The sequence below is a fragment of the Aquarana catesbeiana genome, linkage group LG09 (genome assembly GCF_042186555.1).
Source record: "Aquarana catesbeiana isolate 2022-GZ linkage group LG09, ASM4218655v1, whole genome shotgun sequence".
In the NCBI taxonomy this organism is placed as follows: domain Eukaryota; kingdom Metazoa; phylum Chordata; class Amphibia; order Anura; family Ranidae; genus Aquarana; species Aquarana catesbeiana.
This window is the reverse complement of record NC_133332.1, coordinates 201,423,427-201,450,822: the sequence shown is the minus strand read 5'-3', so window position 1 is coordinate 201,450,822 and position 27,396 is coordinate 201,423,427. Positions and strand designations below refer to the sequence as shown.

At 44.9% G+C, this 27,396-nt stretch overlaps 1 protein-coding gene across 1 annotated transcript in view; it reads left to right on the top strand.

Moving 5' to 3' along the window:
* CNTRL (centriolin) overlaps positions 1 to 27,396 on the top strand; it is a 185,198-nt gene that overhangs the window by 53,787 nt on the left and 104,015 nt on the right. Inside the window, exon 12 of the mRNA XM_073599547.1 lies at positions 15,847 to 16,000. Coding sequence (XP_073455648.1) covers positions 15,847 to 16,000 — 154 coding nt within the window. The remainder of the gene's footprint in view (positions 1 to 15,846; positions 16,001 to 27,396) is intronic.

Sequence of the window (27,396 nt, the reverse complement as noted above, 5' to 3'; positions counted from 1 at the left end):
TTCTGTCCCACTGTTGTACCCTAAACCTTCTTTTGTACCCCAGCCACCTTTTATCTCTTTTGTACCTCAATGCCCTTCTAGAACCCAACTCCTTGTCCCTCACTTTCCTTGCTCCATAACTGTTTATCTTTTAGGTATAATGTATAGAACAGAAATATATTTACCAGACGGAAGTCTATTGATTTGTATCCTCTCTTGCAAATGATTGTGCTGCGGATTCTTACATACTAGTATAGTGGTAAAACAGTAGTTTCTTTCTCGAAGATTGAAGGAAGCAGGAAGACCTTCTTCAACTTTTGGGTTATACTGCTGCCAACAGGAGGATTGGATACTGGCAAACAAAAACTGTATAACCCCTTCTACTACCAGCATCACTTTTCTGCCTTGTCTTACTCTTCAGCCGTTTTTCTACAATCAAGACTCTTCTTTACATCGCTTCTAGAGCTGGTCTCTCCAATTGCAGCTATCTATTGTGACTGTCCTCAGTCTGGCTTTTAGACCCCACTGGACTGGACATTGTGGGGATTGCCTGGAAGTGGCATTCCGGCCCTGGTTTTCATGTAGGGCGCCATGTTCAGATGCCGCTCTTGCAACAAGTTAGCGTTGGAGTACTTTCCAGGGGAAGGGTTGGAAACGGATGCAGCACTGGGATGTAGGGGTGGGGGACACTTAAGTAGGGGATCCAGCTCACACTCTACTAATGTCTCCTGTGGTGCTTGCAGCATGCATACTCATGCAGCCACTGCCTTTGGCTTTGTATCCTGTTGCCCTCTGCTCCTTGAATCTTTTACATCCTTTACAGTCTTCTATAGCTCTGTCATGTGTGGCCAATTCCTCTGCCCTCCCCACTTAGGTTTTTACTATATTCATGCAAGACTTTATGGCTCAAATCAAGTTATTTGCTGACTCTGGGCTCAGAGACCACAAACGTGCTCCCACACCTTCATCTTCAGATTCTGGATCTTATCTACCTGTTGCTTGGCTGCCTCTCAGCTATCAACCGCTTATATTCTGTCTGATTCTGAGTCACTCCAGTCATTGCCTGATGTGCTTGCCTCTGAGGAGTTAGCTGCAATTTTCCGGCCATTTCTCACAAATTTAAAGAGGCTGTTTTGGCTGTTGTTGATGTGGTGAATACCACTTTGATACTACAGGATCAGCCTTTTGCTTCTACCAGTGCTATTTCCACTCTTGGGTCCTTTACAGCCCCTAAGACTGCCAAGAGATTCCCAATGCATCCACTGTTCCAAATTATGTATGGATAGTGATAAAACACTGACAAAATGTTTGCTCCCCCTAAGTGCTTATTGGCCTTGTACTTTTTTGACTTTGTTAAAAAGTGGTTTGTCCCAACTGTAGCTCTGGCACTATCCCCCCTTAACAAGGCGATTACCATACTGGTGGAGGATGTACCTAACTTTAAGGAATCAACTGATAAATAGTTGGAAGACCCACTAGAACGCCCTTTTTACTTGCAGGCTTTGCTTTTCACCCATCTTTGCTGTAATCTTGCTTTGCCAAACCCTGGCTGATTGTTCAAAGTACCTTTTTTTAAAAAAAAGCTTGGCTTTCAGTCCAGCTGCAAGGTTTGGGGCTGAAAGTCAACCTAATCTTTGGACAAATCTTTCTTGGCATGAAAGTGAGCCCTCACTTTTCAGAGTGGGAGGACATTTGTTAACTTTTGCAGTTACCTGGACTACGTGAATCTGTGTCGCCTGGGTGCAGAAAGTGGTCACCAAGGGCTACAAGCTGGAGCTTTGCTCCCTGCCCCCTCCTCTGTTTGTTTTTTACCTCCAACCTTCCTATATCACTGCGCAGCTAAAGAAATCTCCACTGAGGTCTTCTGAATCAACATTTTCAGGATTTGAGCTCAAATTCTGTATGGAATCCACTATTGCCTCCCTTCATAAAGGAGACTTTTCAGCTTTGGTAGACACAATAGATGCATACCTATGTGTCCCCATCTTTCCAACGCATCAGCTTTTCCTACGCTTTGCTCTGGGACCCCTATACTAATTATGCGTGGGTGTGACACAAAAATGTAATATATGTCACCTCAACGGGTGAAAAAGAAAAAGGAGAATTAATTATTCCATTATTACACCCATGTGATGTGGGTCAGTGTACATAGTGCATATTGCTTTTTAACAATCAATAGGGGAAGAGACCCCAGAGTAGCTACTTAATGCTACCACAAATGATAATATTAAAAAACTGTACTTTTATTATGGACTCCAGATTTTGAAAAATAGCATCATAATGCCTTAAACCCAACACTATATAACATAAAAACAACAGAGCCTGGACTCACACTAGACCAAATAATACATAGGATGTATACCTGGGACCCTCCAGCTGTTGTGGAACTACATTTCCCATGAGGCATTGCAAGGCTGGCAGTTACAATTACTCCCAGAGGCATGATGTAGTTCTGCAACAGCTGGAGGGCCTCAGGTTGCCTACCCCTGATGTATACCATACCGCAGTGAACTCCTGTCAGTGTTTCCAAGTTCAAAGCCGAGCATACATAAACATACCAATTAGTGTACAACGATAAATGAAATGACATGGAGAGTGCAGGTAATGGTTACCGCTCCAAATAGCTTATCAAGGATATCGCACTGTGTGATTGAAGGATGATTAAGCTTCAAGGGCATAAATAACTGTAAGAGAGAGCCAAAAAGTATAGGTCAGTGAATGCTCATAGCATATCTAAATAAAGTGTTGCGAGATGCAAGATCTCTGCACTCAGTTAATAGTGATCCAATAGCTCATGGATATAACCATTCATCCCTAGGGAAAGGGAAATAAAGTTTAAGCTGAACACAGGTTGCACAAGGTAGCTGGATTCCAGAGTTACAGCCGAGTTGGGTAAATATGAAGGCTGCAGTATTCTTATTTCTTGCAAATGCTAGATTAGCTGTAAATGAATTAACAACAGGGCCAAATAGTGTGAATGTCAGCATTCCTCTCCAATCGTTTATCAAGGCACCATAAGTTCCACTGATTCCATACAGGACAGTCCAGCACCCAGAAGTTTGACAAGACAGTTATCCCATCAGTAGCATAATACAGGGACATAAATACCCCAGTCTTGACCGTGCTTATAGGGGCATACAGACTCGCTGTTAGCTGGTTGGTGCCTGGCGGATGGGGGATTAGCGTGGCCCAGATTTCTTGCAACCAGAGACGCCAAGACTCGCAGGTGTAGCGCTGTGCAGCTGGGATCACACAGGTCTGCTCTGACTCCAGCTTAACAAATCAGCACATGTGCAGTTGGTCAAAGCTTAGTCAATACTACAGTGTGTCATACTGAGAGCCCCATACTCTGTAGCATGGAAGCTACAGTCTACATGTTTCACCTACTTCCTGTAATCGCAGGCTTCCTCAGAACCAAGGGGGGTGCCCTTCACACCTTAATTGGCTGACATCATGGTGTAACAGCGCACAAACTACATATCAGCTAAATTATACTTTTACAACTAATTGGTAGAGTCTAGGGCAGGCATGTCCAAAGTCCAGCCTGCGGGCTAATTGAGGCCCGCATTCTGGTTTAATACGGCCCCCTGGTTATTTGGATATATATATACCTTTTGTGGCCCCCAGGGCCACAAAAGATATATATACCTTATTTATCGGCGCTGCCTCGGGGGGAACAGGGAGAGGGTGGGACGAGTGCCGTCAGATTACACGCAGGAGAATCTCCTGTTTACTCGGCGGCATCTGTAATGGGAAGTCCCGTCTCCTGGGCTGCCATTGGATGACTGTTCTATCATAGGAGGCGGGACTTTGTATTAAAGAGGCCGCCGAGTAAACAGGAGATTCTCCTGTATGTAATCTGTCGGCGCTCGTCCCACCCCCCCCTCCCTGTCCCCTCTGAGGCTGCAGATGGGCATCGATCAGGCTGCACTGAGGCAGTGGTAAGGCTGCATTCATGGCACATGTGAGGCTGCATTCATGGCACATGTGAGGCTGCATTCAAGTCAAATGTGAGGCTGCATTCAAGTCAAATGTGAGGCTGCATTCAGGTCACACGTGAGGCTGCATTCAAGTCACACGTGAGGCTGCATTCAAGTCACATGTGGGCTGCATTCAAGTCACATGTGAGGCTGCATTCAAGTCACATGTGAGGCTGCATTCAAGTCACATGTGAGGCTGCATTCGTGTCACATGTGATTTTTTTTTTTTCCCTGAAACTCCCCTCTTAAAGTGAAGGTGCGTGTTATACACTTGTGCGTGTTATACGCTGATAAATATGGTATATCCAAATAACACGCCCTAACTCATCTCTTCACCACACACAGCCACAAAGGCAATAGAATTCTTGATGGGCAGTGTATTAGTGCTCGGACGAACACACTTAGACCAAATTTGAATGGTTCAAAGAATGTCGGGCAAAATGGTCGGCCCTCATGCATGTTCACTTCATCAAATCTGGCCCTCTTTGAAAAAAGTTTGGACACCCCTGGTCTAGGGGATCTGTCAGCATCAAATATACCAGCGTTTAGGCATAAAGAAACCTGAGCTTACAGTATTTAATCCATATTGCTCTCCAATTTACAAGCATAAGGAACATAAAAATAAAGAGGATTCAAACAAATATATAATCCTCTACAGCTCATAAACAATATTATGATTAGTCATGGAAACCTATAGGAAATGTATAAGATATGTGCAAGGAAACAGGGAACGAAAAGGGGAAGGGGGGGACTAGGGAAGGGGAGGGTCTGCCTTTCGGCCTCTTGTGTGGAACCTCAGGTGCTGGCTCCAATACTAGCCCTACTTTGTTCTTGTGGAATCTCATTGCGAGATGCTTGGATGACCTCCTGTTTAGGGAACAGTCAGTGCAGGCTTTGACTGTCCAGACATTAAAGCAGTTTGGATAGATCCCGAAACTTCATAAATCATCCCTGATACCAACCCATTGATTAGAATCCTGGACACAGCGCAACCCTGGATGTTTCTTCCACAGGAGCAACTTAAAACTGTCCAATCTTAAGTTCAAGCTTTCCAACTGAGGTGTCGCCTTACTCCTTTGCTTTTATATAAGTTTTGGGTCTATTGGTAGCCTTCTTCAGGGCAGTCCTATTTGCTTTGTTTCACTCCAAGCCTCTACAACACAACATTCGGTCATCGGTGGGACAGGTCAGTCTTGTCCCTGGATAGACTGATTTGTTTGACACTGAGGACCAGGTTGAACCTTGAAATACAGCTCTTGAATCTGGAAAGACTTTCCTTCTCAGCTTTTAAAAAAAATTTCAGCAAGGATGCTACCCTGTTCGCCAGAGGAAAAGTCATCGGCACATTGCAGGTAACTTAATTGTCAGATGAGTCACATTTCCTGCTCAATATATGGAGCTTTGGGCAATTTGTCTTTGCAGCGTCGAACCATCCTGCTGGAGGGTTATCTTTTCTGGATACAGTCAGATAATGTCACATTGGTGGCATACCATAACCAACTGTAAAGGAGGAACCAGAAGTTTTGCCATGGCAAGAGAGGTAGATCACATTCTGTCTTGGACAGAACATGTTTCAGCCCTTTCCGCCATGTACATCTCAGAAGAAGACAATTGGCAGGCAACGTCTAGACCCAGTGGAGAGGTCCTTATGCAGGTACCTGGTGGACCTGTGGGTGGGGGACATCAGATGTGAACCTCTTGGCAGTCAGGTTCAACAACAAATTAGACAGGTTTGTCTCCAGGTACAGGGATCCTATAGCGAAGCAGTTGATGCTCTGACTCCATATGATTAGTATGCCCCAATCTGTGCCTTTCCTCGTCTTCTTTGCAGGGTCGAGCTAGAGGGCATTCTCATGATCCTCATTGCTTCAAACCTGCCCAGGTGGATGTAATATGGTAACCTGGTAAGAATACTGGCAGATGCACTGTGGGCTCTTTCAGATTGTCCAGATTTCTATGTCACGAAACCAATTTACCTTTCTGCTTCACAGGCATTGGCTTTAATTGTTGAAGCCCAGGTTCTGAGAGAAGGGGACATGTTTTGAATTGATGATTACTATGAATAAAGCAGAATCAAAGTGTAGAAGCAACATGAAACTGTGAGCATGATATGCCTCTTCTCTAGTAAAATAAATTGAACCTGCCTGTTTGCAGTCTTCTTTAGAATGTACACTGAGCTGCGCATGTGCGGTTTAGGGTACAGTCTCTGCACGATAAGTGTGTGTGAGTCACCGGCCCAAAGTAATTCTATTGTGTTTTGGAATTAAAATTATAAATCGGTTGCTGCAATCAAAGGAATCCACCAGTGAAGGAAAAAATAAAAAATAAAAAATAATGTTGAGCTACCCCAATACCTTACAGTCAGATACACCACTTTTTAAATTTAAAAAATGTATATGTAAATATATATTATACAATGATATGCGGACGTTCTTTCATCTTATCCGTGATACTAAACAAACCTTAATTATATTCCAGCATAGTGTATACATCCAAAAATGCCAAGCTTATATTATTATTATTATTATTGTGCAATATGCAATGTGCCAATTTATACAAAGATTTCGTTAGAAACTGTCCTTAGTGAGTATATTGTTCTTGTGCTTTTAAATTAATCATCCGTGATTCCTAGTGACAAGTTCACCACTTCAGTGACAACACCACTACCACATGGATTGGCCACTCACCAGATATCGGTATAAATGTGCCTTTGGTTCATTTAGAAGGGATAACCACTCCACCTGCAACATCTATCTTTGCTGACCCCAATATACTATGGGCATAAAGTATTCATTCTCATAGAGCAATCCTCATAAAAAAACAAACCGCAATCATTGCGCAGTATCTCAATGCTGTTTATTTAAATAGATTAAAAAAGAGACTATGCACTCACATTTTTTTGGTGCCCGTAAGCCAACACCAAGCTCTTCCAGCAGTTTAAATGGGTGTAGGAATGTCGCCGTATCCTTTCTAAACCCAGCGTGCGGTGCAAGCCTCGTTTTCACCCGCCTTGCGGTTCAAACCTCGCTCTCGCCCAGTGGTGTATTTAGGTTTTGTGCTGCCCTAGGCCTGACTAAACTCATGCACCCCTAATTTAAATATGACCCACCCTTCCTGTCAAGGACACACCCCTTCCTATTTAAGACACGCCCTGTCTTCTGTAAACCACACCCCTTCCTCTTTAGGCTCCACCCTTTCTTTTTAGAGCTCCACCTCTTCCTCTCTGTAATAGCACAAAAAAATCACACACCATTCACTCCATACTTGCATCAATCACTCCATCATGAAACTGAGATGATGTTTTTAATAACTTAGATAACTTTAATTAATCTAAAATATAGATATAAACTGAAATAAGTGCAAATTGCAATCAATCCATCATGAAACTGGCATGATGATGTTTTTAATAACTTATGTAACTTTAAACTAATATAGAACTATTTTGAACTGAAATAAGTGCAAATTGTTGAATCAGAGGATGCCAAAATCAAACTAAAGTGTCTTTCGCCGAACTCTCTGTGTGGCAAAGCTGTTAAGCTCATCGTAGTCCAAAGATTTTGTGAGTTCTGACTCAATTGCCAACACAGCCAGTGAGTTCAATCTTTCCTCTCCCATTCTGGATCGCAAGTAGTTCTTTACACGTTTAAAAGTTGAGAAAGAACGCTCAGCTGAGCAGTTAGTTGCTGCTGTGCATAAAAACATACTGAGAGCAATGTCCACATTTGGATAAATACTTTGCAATTCTCTCTCTCTTATCACTTGGGACATATCTGGAACAGAGGTATGTTCTACAGAAGAACTTAGGAGATAGGAACGAAAGTGGAGGTACTCATCAAAAAAGCACTCCTGTTCCAAGTCTTTGCTTTAAGAAGTACAAAGCTCTGTAGCATTTTTTAATACTGCTGATGGCTCAATTTTTGTGAGGTCCGTAATAAATTTAAACTTTCCAAAGAAAGAGTCGTATGCAGTTTTTCTTCTCTCAAGTTCTGCAACCAAGTTGTCACAAATGACATAAAAGGTGTTGATCTGGAACTTTTCTTGAGCTTCCTCTTCTTGTGTCTTGCCGGAAGTTGCTGAGCTTTTCCTCGCTGGAATACCTTTCCTTGCAGCTTATTCAGTAGACCTTCTGCTTCCTTGCACGTTCCTGGTGACTCTGCTGTATTTTCCTTAATTGTTGTTAAAGCTTGGATTACTTTAGTCCAGTTCCGATTTAAGCTCCGACAGGCATCTTCTCTGGCTGACCACCGTGTGTCAGTCTCTTTAAAGCTAGAGTGTTAGGCACAGATGACAAGTGCTCTTGTAAAATCTCCCATCTGTGAGTAGAAGAAGTAAAAAAGGTATAAATGTACTGTAGGAGACAAAAGAATGCACAGGCTTCTTTGCAACTTTCAGCAGCATGCTTTCCTACTAGGTTTAAAGAGTGTGCAGAGCATGGAATGTACACAGCAAGTGGGTTTCTTTCAAGAATTCTGGCCTGCAAGCCTGTATAATGACCTGACATATTGCTTGCGTTGTCATATGACTGACCACGACAGTTGGCAATATCAAGGCCATATGACTTAAGAGTGGCAAGGACCACTTCAGCCAGTTGTTCCGATTTATGTCCAGGATTTGGAATGAAGTGTAGAAAGCGCTCAATGGGTAAACCATCTTCCTTGACATACCTTAAGATGAAGGCCAGCTGATCCGTGTGGGAGCTATCAGGTGTTGAATCGATACTGATCAAAAAATACTTTACAGTCTTTGCCTCTTGAACTATCTGCTTTGTAACATTATCAGCCATTAGCTGAATGAACTGCTCACATGTAGCAAATGAGAGATAGGATGTGACTCCTTTTCCTGCATTGCCATAACGGGCAATATGTTCGGCTATAAATGGGTCGAATTCTGAAAGAAATTCCTTGTCAAAAGAAGTTTATTGAGTATACAATGTTATAAAGATACATAAAGTAAGTTTACAAGGATCTGTAAAGTAAGCTTATTGTTTTACAGTAGGGTTTATATAGGTAAATATCATGAAATTTCAAATATTAAACATTGGGTTCACGTAAACCTAAATTAAAGATATATATCATTTCCTTAGTTACTTTTGTAGGTATTTAAATGATTTATACCTACTATACATATTGTTTACAAGTAGAGTGTATATAGGTCAAATAAATTCTGATAATGAGCTTTAATCGTAAGGTGGAGAAAAGGAAAGAGAAAGAAGAAAAAGGGTTGAAAGGTAGAGGTATGGTCCACAAGGTTGTCCCGCTCGTCAGTTTATTATTCTTTTTAGTTCTCTTTGAAGCCTTAGAATGGGTGTCTCTGTAAGTGAATTCTGAAAGAAATTCAAACATCATCATATAGTTTCCGTTGTGTGTGGAACCAAAATGGTCATCTTTGTCTCTGAAAGCAAGCCCTCGAATGCCAAGTGCCTTAACGGCAGCAGCAACCCTTTTTAAAACATTTCTCCAATATTGGATTTCATCAGAGAGCTGTTTTGTAAGTTCTCATCAATTCTCCCCGATATACATGTTCTTGATTTTAAAGCGAGCATGCAGGATTTGTGTTCAGCTGAATGCTCATGTTCATTTAATCATGCTGTGCCATTTTTCCCAGTCATTGAAACCACTCTCTGCCAACTGGGATTTACCACCAAACAAGCGGCATGGAGCACAAAACACTACTCCTTTGCTTTGGGAGTAAACCAAATAGCTCCTTTGTTGTTTCTCTCCATTAAAATTGTTTTTTTGAAACAGGTGTTTAGTTAGAACCCGAGCTTTGTCAGCATAGAGCCTTCTAGACTGTGTGAAGTCCAGATTCTCATTTTGTACTATTCCATGTTTAGCCACATGGTCTCGGGTAGAATCATTTAGAACCCATTCAGCAAGGTCAGAGCTCACACCTAATATTACAACAGGATTATCAAATTCTTTTGAACTTGGAGGTCGTTCTGCACCAGATTCATAAGCCTCAGTTTCACTGATAATACTGCTGGTTGCTTCTGAAGTATCATAACTGAATGTAGCTACTACATCATCAGTTACATCTTCCTCCACCTCCTCACCCTGCTCAGTACTAGGAGTCACAGGTTTTGTGAAAAATAGATCAATTTTTCCTGTCTGTTTAATCTGTACTCTGCTCCGCTTAGCCTTTTTCTCCCATCACTCATGGCTGTTAAGGCCCAACTAGACAGCAAGCCACTAATGGTGACAGGATCACTCCTTTTTTCCATGCAAGATACCTACGTAGCTCTCATCTACATATAAAAAGAAACACAGACATGGGTGGTACCATATAGCTACTATCAATATACTGTTAGCCAACCACTAAGGGTGGTAAAGTATAAATAAACACCTACAGCCTGCCTTAAACTCTCAGACAGACTGTACATGCTGAGATCAGTGAGATCTCAGCATGTACAGATGCCCAGAGCTTCTTATGGCTGTGACAGCAAGTCACAACCAAGCCTTAAAGTGATTGTAAAGTCTTGTGTTTTTTTTTCCATAAAAATAACAAACATGTTATACTTTCCTGCACAGAGCAGCCCGAATCCTCCTCTTCTCGGGTCCTTCTTCTGTGCTCCTGGCCCCTCCCTCCTGCTGGGTGCCCCCAACCAGGTTGCTATGGGGGCACTTAAGCCGAGTCACAGCTCCCTGTGTCCATTCAGACACGGAGCCATGGCCCGGCCCTGCCTCCTCTCTCTTGATTGGCTGACTGACTTTATTTGACAGCAGCAGGAGCCAATGGCACCACTACTGTGTCTCAGTCAATCAGGAGGGAGAGTCTCGGACAGCCGAGACACTCGTGGACATTGCTGGATAGAGATGGGTTATAGTATGCATACTTGCATAGTATACATAGTGTGCATTAAGATAAAAAAAATCTGCCTTTACAATCCCTTGAAGTGGTAGCTGACCCCAGTGCATGCTGGGATCAGCTGTCTCTGGGCTAACTGCCTATTACCTGGATGCCCCTGCAGTGGGACAGCCATCAATAGCCATAGATTAGATAGCCATTATGACATTTAATCACTTTCACTATCTAATATGAATGGCAAGCCAATTTTAAACTATGGCTTGCCATGTCCACTTCCAGCAGAGAAGTTTAAGACCCCTTTCACACTGATAGCACTCCATGTTAGCAGTGAAGAGCTGCTAGTTATACCCGCGCTTTACCGTCGTTTTAGCAGCGCCATTCGGCTGATAGTGTGGCGCTTTTAACCCCCGCTAGCAGCCGAAGAAAGGGGTAAATGCGCCCGAAAAGTGCCGCTGCCCATTGATTTCAATGGGCAGGGAGGTTAAGCAGAGGTGTATACACCTCTCCAAAGATGCTCCTTTCAGGACTTTTTCTAACGTCCTGCAAGCGCACCGCCCCAGTGTGAAAGCACTCGGGCTCTCACACTGGGGCTGCACTGGAGCTCCAGGGGAGGCATTTTTCAGGCGCTCTACAGGCACTATTTTTTATCCCTTTAGCGCCTGAAAAACGCCTCAGTGTGAAAGGGGTCTTAATGAAAAAAATCAAGTAAAAATAAATAAATATATATTTTTGCTGTTACTGCTGTAAAATGGAATACCTTATGGTCATTATCTGCAGCTGAGCTGCAGTTAAATTCATCTAAAAATCAATCAAGAATGAATGAATATATATATATATATATATATATATATATATATATATATATATATATATATATATATATATATATATACACACATACACACACACAATAAAAATATGCATATTATAAAACATTTAATAACTACAAGAATTAACAATGAGAAATTCAGTTTTGAGATCATACCGAGTTCTCGCATTATAATATGCATTGCACATTGTACAGTATGCTGTAGAGCAGAAATATACTACTGATCTTAGCTAATACGTAATATTATGTGGGAATTTGTTTTAGTTAACCACTTGCTAACAGATACTGTACATAAATACCTGTACGTGATTCTGCACTTCTGGGTCTGGGACGCAGACAGGCGTGGCCCTGGCAACCCGCTCCCACTGTGATTGAGCACAACGGGAGCCAATCGGCGGTTCTGGCGAACTCAATGTCCGCCGGGCCCACTGATCGCTCAGGAGAGAAGCAGAACGACGGTCTTCCTATGTCTTCAGCATATCGCTGTTCTGTCAGTAGGGAAGGCATACCTCCCAACTTTTTACGATAGGAATGAGGGATACCTATCAGCACTGGGAAACACTTTCTGAATGATAAAAAGTGCATTTTATATACAATTATAGAGATCAGATCAAAATGAGGGACAAATGAGGAGGACAGAGGGACATTGCTCCAAATCAGACAGTTGGGAGCCAGGGGTGGACTGGGACAAAAATGTGGCCCTGGACTTCATCCAGACCGACCCAGGGCACAACACATCAGGGTACAGTGCACATCAGGGCACGGTACAGAGCCCAGCACATCAGGGCACAACACAGGGCACGGGACACATCAGGGCACGGGGCACATAGCACATCAGGGCACATCGGGGCACATCAGGGCACATTGCACATCAGGGCACATAGCACATCAGGGCACATCGGAGCACATCAGGGCACATCGGGGCACATCAGGGCACATGGCACATAGCACATCAGGGCACATAGCACTTTAGGGCACATCAGGGCACATAGAACATCAGGGCACATGGCACATCAGGGCACATGGCACATCAGGGCACATGGCACATCAGGGCACATGGCACATCAGGGCACATAGAACATCGGGGCATATGGAACATCGGGGCACATAGCACATCGGGGCACATAGCACATCAGGGAATGGGGCACATCAGGGCGCAGAGCACATCAGGGCACATCAGGGCATGGGGCACATCGCACATCAGGGCACATCATGGCACATAGCACATCAGGGCACGGGGCACATCAGGGCACATAGCACTTTAGGGCACATAGCACATCAGGGCACATGGCACATCAGGGCATATAGAACATCGGGGCACATAGCACATCAGGGAATGGGGCACATCAGGGAATGGGGCACATCAGGGCACATAGCACATCAGGGCACATAGCACATCAGGGCACATCAGGGCATGGGGCACATCAGGGCACATAGCACATCAGGGCACGGTGCACATCAGGGCACATAGCACATCAGGGAACAGGGCACATCAGGGAATGGGGCACATCAGGGCACAGGGCACATAGCACATCAGGGCACATAGCACATCGGGTAACGGGACACATCAGGGCAAATGGCACATCAGGGCACATAGCACATCAGGGCATGGGGCACATAGCACATCAGGGCACGGGGCACATACCACATCATCGCACGGGGCACATCAGGGCACGGGGCACAAAGCACATCAGGGCACATAGCACATCAGGGAATGGGACACATCAGGGCACGGGCACATCAGGGTACATAGCACATCAGGGCACGGGGCACATAGCACATCATCGCACGGGGCACATCAGGGCACGGGGCACATGGCACATCAGGGCACGGGGCACATCAGGGCACGGGGCACATGGCACATCAGGGCACGGGGCACATCAGGGCACGGGGCACATAGCACCTCATCGCACGGGGCACATCAGGGCACATAGCACATCAGGGAACGGGACACATCAGTACACGGGGCACATCAGGGCACATAGCACATCAGGGCACGGGGCACATAGCACATCATCGCACGGGGCACATCAGGGCACATGGCACATCATGGCACATAGCACATCAGGGCTCGGGGCACATAGCACATCATCGCATGGGGCACATCAGGGCACGGGGCACATGGCACATCAGGGCACATGGCACATCAGGGCACATGGCACATCAGGGCACATAGCACATCAGGGCACATAGCACATCAGGGCACATCAGGGCACATCGGGGCACATCAGGGCACATGGCACAGTGGTGGCAATTGGTGGGCACAGTGGCTGCGTTTGATGGCACAGTGGCGGAAATTGATGGGCACAGTGGCTGCGTATGATGGCACAGTGGTGGCAATTGATGGGCACAGTGTCCTTGTCAGCCTAGGCCAAGACACAGGCGGGTGAAAACGAGGCTTGCACCGCACGCCGGCTCAGAAAGGATACGGCGACAGTCCTACACCCATTTAAACTGCTGGAAGAGCTTGGTGTCGGCTTACGGGCACCAAAAAAATGTGAGTGCATAGTCTCTTTTTAATCTATTTAAATAAACAGCATTGAGATACTGCACAATGATTGCTGTTTGTTTTTTTATGAGGATTTCTCTATTAAAATGGATACTTTATGCCCATATTATAGTAAGAGACAGAGAGAGAGAGATTATCTTTTGTGGCCCCCAGCGAATCCCGAGCGCTGCTCAGAACTAAGGTTGAGCTTGGGCGTGTTATTTGGATATACCATATTTATCGGTGTATAACACGCACAGGTGTATAACACGCACCTTCACTTTTAGGAGGGAAGTTTCAGGAAATGTTTTAAATTTTAAATAAAGAACTGTGAAGCAAAATAAGGGTCAGTGCCCATCTGCTGCAGCCTCTCCATTGCCATAATTCTAGCTTCCCCATTGCCCTGAATGCAGCCTCCCCATTGACATGAATGCAGCCTTACCATTGCAATCAACGCAGCCTCACCATTAATTTTAAATAAAGAACTGTGAAGCAAAATAAGGGTCAGTGCCCATTAATGCGACCTAATCAGTGCCCATCTGCAGCCCCACCATTGCCATGAATGCAGCCCCACCATTGCCATGAATGCAGCCCCACCATTGCCATGAATGCAGCCCCACCATTGCCATGAATGCAGCCCCACCATTGCCATGAATGCAGCACCCCCATTGCCATGAATGCAGACTCACCATTGCCATCAGTGCAGCCTGATCCATGCCCATCTGCAGCCTCGGAGGGGACAGGGAGGGGGGCGGGACGAGCGCCAACAAATTAAATACATGAGAAACTCCTGTTTTCTCTGTGGCCTCTTTAATGCAAAGCCCCGCCTACTACGATGGACAGAACAGTCTTCCAATGGCAGCGCAGGAGACAAGACTTCCTATTACAGAGGCCGCAGTGTAAACAGGAAATTCTCCTGTATGTACGGCACTTTTCCCACCCCCTTCCTGTCCCCGCTGAGGCAGCCAGCATATATATCTTTTGTGGCCCTGGCACTCGGGGATTCGTTGGGGGCCACAAAAGATATATATGTCCAAATTACCAGATGGGCAGTTCGAAACGGATGGGCTGGACTTTGGACATGCCTGGTCTAGTTCAACACTTGGACCAGCAGCCCAGGTGGATTCTCTCCCCCCCCCCCTTTAAGACTGAAATCAAATCGAAAAAGAGAGAGAGACTTCTTAAAATCGACAATGAAATGCACGCTTGTTTTTCAACTTTGGAGTCTCTCGAAAGCAGGCACATCCTTCACATTAAAGTCAAAATTAAATATATATGTAAAAATAAATAAGTTCTTCACGACAAAAATTTGATAAATCTTTTCAGGTACGCCGTGAAAATTTTTAGATCTTTTTGGTGCGCCGCAAGACAAAAAGTTTGAGAAACACTGTTGTAAGGGATCTACAGTGAGGACGGAAAGTATTCAGACCCCCTTAAATTTTACACTCTTTGTTATATTGCAGCCATTTGCTAAAATCATTTAAATTCATTTTTTTTCCTCATTAATGTACACACAGCACCCCATATTGACAGAAAAACACAGAATTGTTGACATTTTCGCAGATTTATTAAAAAAGAAAAACTGAAATATCACATAATATTTTTTATTTCTACTTTTTGACTTTCAGAAAATTATTACTGCTGCATATTGTGCAGGTTTAAAAAAAAAAAATGAAAAGATGCATTTGATTGCTTACTGTTGATAATGAACGTTTTTATTTCAGGCTTGAGGCTCCTTTCTAATACATAATATGTTTTCTATGCAGGTCCATGTGCGGGCCCAGAAGGCCAGTAAAGAGCAGCAGCTGGAGATGATGGACAGACAATACAAGCAGCTGGAAGGGCGCTTGGATGAGATGCTGTCCCGTATTGCCAGAGAAACCGAGGAGATAAAAGACTTGGAGCAACAGCTGACAGAAGGTCTGTATTTTGGTGATATGGAAGAGGACAGTGTGTCAAAAAGGTGTGACAGTACTATAGCAGTGCAAATTGCAGTGATTGCAAGAAAAGTGCACTTACCCCCATCAACCGATGAGATTACACTTTGCTGGAGTGAGATTGTAGAAAGATGAACTCTGTTGGTTTCTTTAGGTCACTAAAAATGTAATGCCTGTCACTAACCTGGGCAATTCAACTTCAGCATATAATAAAAAAATGCATAATAAGAAGTCACCTTCGGTGCAAATCATATTTCAGAAAAGTCAGTAGCTGTAGAGATCTTGGCATCTGGTATGCAATTTTCATCTTTCTGTAAAAATCTAACTTTAAGGTATACCTTGTAAAACAACCCATTTAGTTTAAAATAGAAATGAAAGGCAAAAAATTGTTTATAGATATCTATAATATACAGTATCTCACAAAAGTGAGTACACCCCTCAAATTTTTGTAAATATTTTATTATATCTTTTCATGTGACAACACTGAAGAAATGACACTTTGCTACAATGTAAAGTAGTGAGTGTACAGCTTGTATAACGGTGTAAATTTGCTGTTTCCTCAAAATAAATCAACACACTGCCATTAATGTCTAAACCGCTGGCAACAAAAGTGAGTACACCCCTAAGTGAAAATGTCCAATTTGGGCCCAAAGTGTCAATATGTTGTGTGGCCACCATTATTTTCCAGCACTGCCTTAACCCTATTGGGCATGGAGTTCTCCAGAGCTTCACAGGTTGTCACTGGAGTCCTTTTCCACTCCTCCATGACGACATCACGGAGTTGGTGGATGTTAGAGATTTTGCGCTTCTCCACCTTGCGTTTGAGGATGCCCCACAGATGCTCAATAGGGTTTAGGTCTGGAGACATGCTTGGCCAGTCCATCACCTTTACCCTCAGCTTCTTTAGCAAGGCAGTGGTCGTCTTAGAGGTGTGTTTGGGGTCATTATCATGTTGGAATACTGACCTGTGGCCCAGTCACCGAAGGGGGGGGAATCATGCTCTGCTTCAGTACGTCACAGTACATTTTGGCATTCATGGTTCCCTTAATGAACTGTAGCTCCCCAGTGCCAGCAGCACTCATGCAGCCCCAGACCATGACACTCCCACCACCATGCTTGACTGTAGGCAAGACTCACTTGTGTTTGTACTCCTCACCTGGTTTGCCGCCACTCACGCTTGACACCATCTGAATCAAATAAGTTTATCTTGGTCTCATCAGACCACAGGACATGGTTTTAGTAAACCATGTCCTTAGTCTGCTTGTCTTCAGCAAACTGTTTGCAGACTTTCTTGTGTATCATCTTTAGAAGATGCTTCCTTCTGGGACGACAGCCATGCAGACCAATTTGATGCAGTGTGTGGCGTATGGTCTGAGCACTGACAGGCTGACCACTCGCCCCTTCAACCTCTGCAGCAATGCTGGCGGCACTCATAGGTCTATTTCCCAAAGACAACCCCTGGATATGGCGCTGAGCATGTGCACTCAACTTTGTCGACCATGGCGAGGCCTGTTCTGAGTGGAACCTGTCCTGTTAAACTGCTGTATGGTCTTGGCCACTGAGCTGCAGCTCAGTTTCGGGGTCTTGGCAATCTTCTTATAGCCTGGGCCATCTTTATGTAGAGCAACAATTCTTTTTTTCAGATCCTCTTTGCCATGAGGTGCCATGTTGAACTTCCAGTGACCAGTATGAGAGTGAGAGCGATAACACCAAATTTAACACACCTGCTCACCATTCACACCTGAGACCTTATAACACTAATGAGTCACATGATACCTGGGAGGGAAAATGGCTAATTGGGCCCATTTTAGACATTTTCACTTACTCACTTTTGTTGCCAGCGATTCAGACATTAATGGCTGTGTGTTGAGTTATTTTGTGGGGACAGCAAATTTACACTGTTATACAAGCTGTACACTCACTACTTTACATTGTAGCAAAGTGTCATTTCTTCAGTGTTGTCACATGAAAAGATATAATAAAATATTTACAAAAATGTGAGGGGTGTACTCGGTGGTTGTAAAAGTAGAAGATTTTTTACCTTCATGCATTCTATGCATTATGGTAAAAAACCTTCTGTGTGCAGCTCCCTCCTAGACCCCTCTTATACTTTAACCTGAGCCCATTCTCAATCCAGTGCTACAGCAGCTCTCTCTCCCCTCACAAGGCAGATTGATAGCAGCAGAAGCTCCATTGTTCTGTGGTGTAACAGATTACATTCATTGTGGATGCCACCCCCAACGCACCTGTGCTACTGTGCGCTGTACCAGGTGGCCTGTTCTGGTGCATTAGGAAGCTCTTTAAATAATTGGGCTGCATAACTGCAGTGCAAGGTAATGTACAGCATACCATGCCTTAACGCAATGCATGTCAACGTGTGTACATTAAACGTTCTGCATTGGACCACCCTGTTGTGAGGTCCTATTCACACTATTGCACTACAGTAACACATATTATGCATGTTGGTATAATGCATTGCCATCTATTCTGAATAGCACCCTAGCGCACTTGCACTGCCGAGCATGCACAATTTTTGTCCCTTTATGATGGTGCCTTAGGCAGCCCACGGAAATCAATAGACTGCCTTAGGACGGCACACATTAACACACTGCAGTGGACTAGACTGGTGTGAATAGGCCCCCAAATTTGGACACATGTGACTTGAGATTTGACCATTTCCTCAGGCCCTCTCTGATGTCTATGGGTCAGTTTACACCACAGAAACGCAGTCTGGATGCCTCTCTTCATGTACGTTTTGGATGCATTTTCAATGCGTTTTTGGTGCTTTTTTTCCCCTCCTAGTTTTATTTCCCTAAAGTTTCCCTTTTTTTCTGTAACGTGCATTTTTGTTTCAGAAAAAAAAACTGGACTGCATGTGGTGTGAAGGGCCTCAGGTTATTCTTTCATGGGATCACTGAGAGATCAGCTGTGTATTTTAGGGTTTTAATTTAATCCTTAGAAAGCTGACTACTCAGAGACATTTATAATGTTAGTAGAAACTACTGGTACTTTCTATCGAGTGCCTTTTATTTTATATGGTTACCATCCCTCCATATGTGATTGCTGCTGGATTTATGATGGATGGATTTCATTTCCTCTGTAATTTCTCTAGTTACAGTTGGGTGTGGTCTATAAACACTAAAATGCCTTTGAAACCCCCACAAGCCCGTTTCCGCTGCAGTATGCAGTAAAGTCTGTTCTTCTGCACAAAATCACTGCAGAACTGTTATTCCAAAGCTGGCCATACCAGGGCCAAAATCCATCTGTTTTTTTTCTTTTTAATAAATCTTTTTATTGGTGTTATAAACACATACAACAGATAACAAGCAAGATTACAAAGGCGGCCCACACCTAGGACAAATATGGTTATGGCAGTATAAAATCAACTTTGATAAAGTGTGTATCACCTTTGAGTAGAGAAGGTGCGGAACCCTTGGCCAAATATCCTAAATATTAGTGGAGGTGTTGTCTTTGCTGCTCTCTCATGAATCTAGACCCCTGGTAGAAATCTTGGTAGGAAACGAAACTCATATATTTGAGAGAAAAGGTTAGCCTTCTCAGACCTCCAAATAGATAGGAGACTTGTGTGATGAGGGGTGTATTTCAGGAAGGACTATTTTACAATCACCTGTGGAGGTTTATATTATGCTGTGGACGGTTCTGCTAGCCATTTAGACCACACTTTTTGGTATTTTTTTGGGACATCCTCTGTTGAAGTATGTGTCTTTTATATGGTGGGAGGTTCTTATTCACTAGATGTTTCCAGAATATGCTTGTGGGCGGGGATGATTTCTTCCAGTGAAGAGTAATGGCCTTTCTTGCATAAAACAGCAACAGACTCACCATGGTGCTCCCCGCTACAGTGGGAATGTGCTGCTCAACTTGTCCCAACAGGCATACTGACATGGAGGATTGTAGCGAGATGTTACTGATCAGACAAATGCATGATAACACTTCCTCCCAAAACCCCACTATAGCTGGGCAGGCTCAGAAGTTGTGGGAAAAATCACCCGGAGTTCCCCCACACCTCCAGCACTCCGGGGAAAGGCAGGGTTCATTTTGTGGAGCCTATACGGGGTGTAATAGGCAATGTGGGTTATTTTAAACTGTATTAACTGGTCTCTATGAGAAACTATGGGCCGGAATGGGAAGTCCCAGATGTCATCCTAGTTGTCCCCATCAAGCTCTGGGGTGTCCCGAAGCCAACGGGCCCTGAGTTTTCCCATGGCTGGTAGTGAGATTCTAAGGAGAAGAGAGTATATCTGGGAAGTTTTTTTTTGTGCAATCAAGTCTGAGGACATCTTCCAGAGAGGCCTGTATGAGCTGAGGGCTAGAGTGAGGAAATTAGCATCTGAAGGCATGGGAGAGTTGTAAATATCTGAAGAAGTGTGATCCTGGGACATTAAATTTAGAGCGGAGGAGAGAAAATGAGATCAGAGAATTGCCTTCAACCAATTGAGAGAGCGTTTTAACATTAAATTTGGTCCATACGTGAGGCTCTGGTATCGTGTAAAATTGGGCAAGTGTGGGGTTGCACCACAGCGGGGCGTTCAGGGAGTGTGCATCATTTGGATAATGTTCATGTTTTAGACCTGCTCTCCATGCCTGTAAGGTAGTACACATGGATGGGGTTAGGCTATAGGGAGCATGTGGGCCACGGAAAAGCAGAAATTTCAGGGCTTCCAGAGATTGCACCACTGCCGCCTCTAGTAGCACCGCAGAGTTGGTGGCATGCGGGTTCAGCCACCATGCCGATGTGACCAGTTATGTGGCCAAGAAGTACTTGTATAGGTCTGGGAATGCCAGACCCCCTTGGGAGGCTAGGCACATCAATGTGGTCCAACTGTACCTTGGGGATTGGGGACCCCAGAAAAGGGAGGAGAACATTTTGTTGAGCTGAGTGAAGAAGGATTTTGGAATCCAGTGTGGCGAATGTGTAAAGAGGTAGGTAAAATTCAGTGGAACTTTCATTTTAATCAAGTTGATTCGGCCTAATAGTGATAGGGGTAGAGACTTCCATGCCTTCAGTTTCTGCATAACCTCTAGGATCACTGGGGACAGATTCAGAGTTATGTAGCTTTCCTGGAAATTTCCACTCCAAGATACCGAAACTGATCCACCCATAAAAGCGGTAGATCCGGGGGAGCCTTCTCCTGGGCTGCTGGGTCAATGGGGAACAAGAGGGACTTGGACCAGTTCACCCGAAGGCCTTTGATTGGTGCAAATGTATTTAGAACCTGCAATGCTTCCTGCAGCGATGGCCCCGCGTCATTGAGAAAGAGGAGGAGGTCATCCACATACAGAGCCATCCTCTCCAGCCAGCCAGTCAATCCGCAGTCCCTTGATATGCGGGAAGGTGCGGAGGGCTTCTGCCACCGCCTCAATGGTGATGGCAAATAATGCTGGAGAGAGAGGGCAGCCCTGCCTGGTGCCTCTGGACAATGGGAAATGCTGGGACAGGCCTTCTTCTAGTTTAATGGCCGAAGTAGGGGCCTTGTATATTGTCTGTAGCCATTGTATAAACAATATTGAGAAACCCATCCGGCGGAGGACCTCCCACAGAAAAGGCCATTCAACTGTGTCTTTAGGAGGCTTGTGGATCAACACCACATGGGCATGATCCATAGAGGTCAGTAGTTCCCCTGATTCTATACATTTCGAGTAGAGGGACGCCAAAATCGGCGCTAGTAGATTTCCATGAGTCCTGTAGAACTCAATGGGGATGCCATCAGGACCTGGGGACTTCCCCGCCGGGAAGGATTGGATGGAAGCCATGACCTCCCCTGGGGTGATCGGCCCCACCGATGGGGGTCCAACTGTTCCGCCAGATCTCTGGGATTGAAACTCGGTGGCAGTGCGGATGTGTAGAGTGAGCTGTAGAACTGCCGAAAGGCATCAAGTATGTCATTTGGCGAGGAGACCGACTCCCCCCCCGCCCCCAAAGGAGGCCTGATTTCAGAGATTAAAGTCAGTGGACGAACATGCTGTGCCAACATTGCTAATAGGCATCCGTTTCGGTCCCCCTGCTCGAAGAATCGCTGTTTGTTGTTGTTAAAGTCTAGTAACCTCAGTCAAATGGAGATGCAGATACCTCTTTTTACTCTGAAGTTCGCTAAACTTGGCCTCAGAAGGGTCAGCGGAGCAGGGGTCAACCGTCTCCTGCAAGGAAGTCACTGCCACCTCTTGGTCCTTGCGCTGAGATGGAGGACATGTATTGGCCACGTGTAAACGCTTTAAATGCATCCCAAGTGATCTCTGGTGAGGAGGACCCTGAATTATGCTTCCAATATTCAATGAGAAGGGGGGGATTTTGTCTACTATCTCTGGGTGGGCAATCCACTGGGGCCCAAGTCTCCACAGAGCCAAAGTGTGGGAGCATTGCGAGCGCATAGTAAGTATCAGGGGCTTGTGGGTGGATAGGCCACTGGACAGGTAGGTGGCATCTAGTACATTCGACATGGAGGATGGATTGGCAAAGGCTAAATCTATGCGGGAGGCCATTTTGTAGGTCGTGGAGAAGCAGGAGAATGATCTGACTGTGGGATGTTTCCATCTCCATACCTCATCCATCCCCATCGCCAGAGCCCATGTCTTCAGCTCCGTGGAGAAGTATTTGGGGGGATTGGGCCTGTCTAGATATGGGGCCAGGATAGCATTAAAGTTGCACATAAGGATTAATTTGGCAGGACAGTATGGGGTTATCTTCTCCATGATAGTGTAGAGTATTGCAGAAGAGAAGGGGGTATATATACATTTGTTACAATATAACGTTGTTCCAGAAATGTTAAAACCACTACCACATATTTGCCCTGGGTGTCCGTGTGGACATGTTCGATCTCGCATGGGAAGGACTTCGATATCAGCACGGACAGTCCCTGGGCAAAGGAGGAATATGAGGCGTAAATTGTTCTATGAAGCCACGGTTTTTTAAGTGTCAGTAATTTGCTGCCCACAAGATGTGTCTTCTGTAACAGTATTAGGTTAGGGGAGTAGGATTTGAGGTAGCGGAACAGCAGAGCCCATTTAAATTTGGAATTTAATCCACGGACATTCCAGGATAGGATAGTGAACGTGGAACTATTCGGCGGTGCCATTGTGGGGGCAAGTATGAATGACTTTGCGCGGGACATTCAGAGTTCTCCTAGAGCATCTTGGGGGCAACTTGCGGCTTCACAGCCAGTTCCCTACTACGCATGCGTTTTCTTAATTGCCCCGACGGCGGGTGAAGGAGGAGGGGGGCTGAATTTCCAAGTGATCTCGCCATGCTGAGATCTCTCGGAAGTGGGAACGGGTACCTGTCAAAAAACAGGTACACGCTCCCCCCTTCTCCCTAAAAGGTGCCAAATGTGGCACCGGAAGGGGGAGGGAGGAGGCAGATAAGCAGAGCTTTCACTTTTGAGTGGAACTCGGCTTTAAAAATAATATCCTAGATGGTTTTGAAATAAAAGAACCAGATAAGAGAAAATGTTTGTTAATTGATAAAAACATATGTTTAATTTTTATCTGTATTTTGACTGTTCTTCATTTGATGTTTTACTGTAAAACTGGTACAGCCCTTACCAGGTACATAATGAAGTGCACCAGTAATGTCGCTGAGGATGTTGTTTTGCTTATTACAGCATCTCGGTTACATTAAGGTGACTGTCATGAGGGAAGTATAAGGCTTACCATTACTGGTCTCCTGAAAATGCTAGCTGCTTTTCTGTATCTAACATAAGTACTTTGACATTTTTCTGACACTCGTTTAAAGTAGAACTATAGGCAAAACTTTTTTTTCCCCATTTTGGATAGAGTAAAGGAGGGTTATAACTAGGGCTGGGGAAATAATCGATTTTAATATTGAATCGAGTTGAGAGGTCAAATCGATTAAAATTTTCAGCAAATCGATTTTTTAGATTTTTTTTCTTTTTTCACCAGGATCGGCAGGCAGGAGTTTTTAGGCGAGGCCGTGACTTCAGCCTAGTCCACGAGGCCAGACGCCGCGGACTAGACCGAAGCCGCGGCCTCGCCTAAAAACTCCTTCATGCAGCTCCCCAGGACCGGCGATGACACCGCGCCAGTCCTGAGAAGCTGTGGGCAGGAGTTTTTAGGTGAGGCCGCGGCTTCGGCCTAGTCAGCGAGGCCAGACGCCGCGGACTAGGCCGAAGCCGCAGCCTCACCTAAAAACTCCTGCCCGCAGCTCCTTAGGACCGGCGCAGTGTCCATAAAAAAAAAAAACTCGATTCGAATTGTAAATCGAGCTTTTTTTTTTTTTTTTTTTCTAGTTATAACCCTTGTCAGGTTTTTTTTCGCCATCTGTGCCCCACTGGAAGGATTTCCCTTGACTTCCTGCCCCATAGTCAAACAGGAAGTTGGGGAAATCCCTGCAAATTAAAGAATTTCCTTGGGGACCCCCAGGTCACTAGAACTATGTCCCCATTGGCAGATTTCCCCTCTATTTTTTCTGAGAACAACCCAATATTTGGGATTTTCTTTTACTTTCACTTTCAATGACAATGGTAAACAGGACAAATAGAGAGGGTGAATCTCCTAACAAAGGGGCACAGGCAGCAATAAAAACTGACAGGTATTCTAATCCCTCTCCACTCCATCCAAAACTGAAAAAAAAAGTTTTGCCTTTTAGTTATACTTTAAAGCCTGCTTCTAGATCTGTGATTCTAAGCTCCTTATTTTTATACGATCTCCCAGCCTGAATTTTTCTGTTCCGCCTCTTTTTTATTTACACATTTCAGTCCTTTCCATCATTCCAACCCCATCTTCATGTGTTTTCTGTGTGGGAAGGATATAAACATAAAATGCAACATACCGTAATCGTGTAATACTAGTTTATTAAAAAAAAAAAAAATGGGAAAACCTATAGTTGTGCTTACATTTTGTAAATTCACTGAGCACTATGATAATTATTATGATAAACAGCATGCAGCTATGAAAAGACTATTATTATTTGCAGCCCGTGTTTGAACGTTATTGCTGGTTGTGTATGTGGATATAATTATTATATTTATTTAATAACTGTTTCTTTTTATTAGGGTTTATAAAAATGATTGCATTGTTAGATAGCATGGTAATAGAGGATTTATTATATGTAATAATAATTTCAATAATTTCAATAATTTATAAGTAATAATAATTTCAAAGTTTTATTTGAAAAAATACATTTACATGTCGAGGACATGGGGAGAAAGGAACCAGAGAAGGTAAAAAAAAAATTATACAGAATAAACTTTTTCATCTTTAAGATGCCCTTAGACATTTTGTGTTTCGCTGATCCCACAGTTTCAAGACAAACCAGGACACGATATGATGTTTATAGGGACCAGCAGACACAACTGGTTAAAGTCAGTTGCAGAAGCAATCAAATATTGTATACTGAAAAACTTTGATTGATTAATTTTAATTTCCACAATTCTGCTGCTGGAGTCGTCTCCACTATGCCTTCCCTGCTGTGCTTTATAAGCTAGACGCGCCCAGTGTGACCTCTTGTGATTGGGTATTGGCAGTTGCCCTAAATGCTTGGTAGGGTGGTCACATTGTGGCTGTATGTCTGACTACCCAAAAATCTTTATGGCAGCATTTACCAGTGTCACAGGCTAATATGAGCATGGTGAACATTTGACTCTGTGCTTGCGTTTTTTGGGATATTCAGATTATGTAAATTTGAAATGTTTTATTATGACACATTGGTAGATTTCACATGATTGTACCCTCTGATAACAATTGGGTGGTTTATGTGATTCCTTTCCATAAATACACGTCTGAGACGGTGGCAACCAAGACCGATCCTAGGTGGGTGCGCGGGGTGCAGTTCACCCAGGCCCCACAGAGATGGGGGCGCTCAAGCGCCAGAATGCTCCCCTCCCTCCTCCTCCTCCTCCTCTCCTTGTTGGTGTCCAAAGGCCGCCCACTGCCGCCACTGTGTTTCCTGCCCAAGTCCGTCCCCCCTCCATCCTCCTGTCAGAGGAGATCGGAGCAGCTGTCTCTGTTCGGAGAGAGACCCGCGCAGTGACGTCGTTGGGGGGGCGGGACAGTCCATGCCGTGCAGTGCCTGTCATTTGTACTTCTCCTCCTCTCTGTCACGATCTTCTCCACCCGGGCAGCCCGGCTGCACACTGTCCTCTCCTCTCCAGCTGCCGCCCGGGTGGGGTTTGTCCTGAGGGGGGGTCTGTACTAATGGAGGGGGGGTGGTTTGTGGGGGGGGGGTCTGTATTAATAGAGAAGGGGTGGTTTGTGAGGGGCGTCTGTACTAATGGAGGGGGGTGGTTTGTGGGGGTGTCTGTACTAATGAAGGGGGTGGTTTGTGTAGGGGGTCTGTACTAATGGAGGGGGTGGTTTGTGGGGGGGTCTGTACTAATGGGGGGGTGGTTTGTCCGGGGGTCTGTACTAATGGAAGGGGGTCTCTACTAATGAAGGGGGGTGGTTTGTCTTGAGGGGGGTCTGTACTAATGGGGGGTGGTTTGTCTGTGGGGGTCTGTACTAATGGAGGGGGTCGGTTTGTCCTGAGGGGGGCTGTACTAATGGGGGGGTGGTTTGTTGGGAGGTCTGTACTAATGGGGGGGGGGTGGTTTTGTCCTGGGAGGGGTCTGTACTAATGAAGGGGGGAGGTTTGTCCTGAGGGAGGTCTGTACTAATGGGGGGGAGGTTTGTCCTGAGGGGGGGTCTGTACTAATGGAGGGGGGGTGCTGACTGTCTCCTGTAATACGTCTGCATTCTCTGACCATCTCCTGTAGTATGTCTGCAGTCTCTGACCATCTCCTGAGCTATGTCTGCAGTCTCTGACCATCTCCTGTAATATGTCTGCACTCCCTGACCGTCTCCTGTAATATGTCTGCAGTCTCTGACCGTCTCCTGCACTATGTCTGCAGTCTCTGACCATCTCCTGTGCTATGTCTGCAGTCTCTGACCGTCTCCTGTAATATGTCTGCACTTTCTGACCATCTTCTGTGCTATGTCTGCAGTCTCTGACCATCTCCTGTACATGTCTGCAGTCTCTGACCATCTCCTGTAATATGTCTGCATTCTCTGACCATCTCCTGTAACATGTCTGCACTCTCTGACCATCTCCTGTAATATGTCTGCACTCTCTGACCGTCTCCTGTACTATGTCTGCACTCTCTGACCATCTCCTGTACTATGTCTGCAGTATCTGACCATTTCCTGTATTATATCTGCAGTCTCTGACCATCTCCTGTGCTATGTCTGAAGTCTCTGACCATCTCCTGTGCTATGTCTGCAGTCTCTGACCGTCTCCTGTGCTATGTCTGCAGTCTCTGACCGTCTCCTATGCTATGTCTGCAGTCTCTGACCGTCTCCTGTGCTATGTCTGCAGTCTCTGACCGTCTCTTGTGTCATGTCTGCAGTCTCTGACCGTCTCCTGTACAT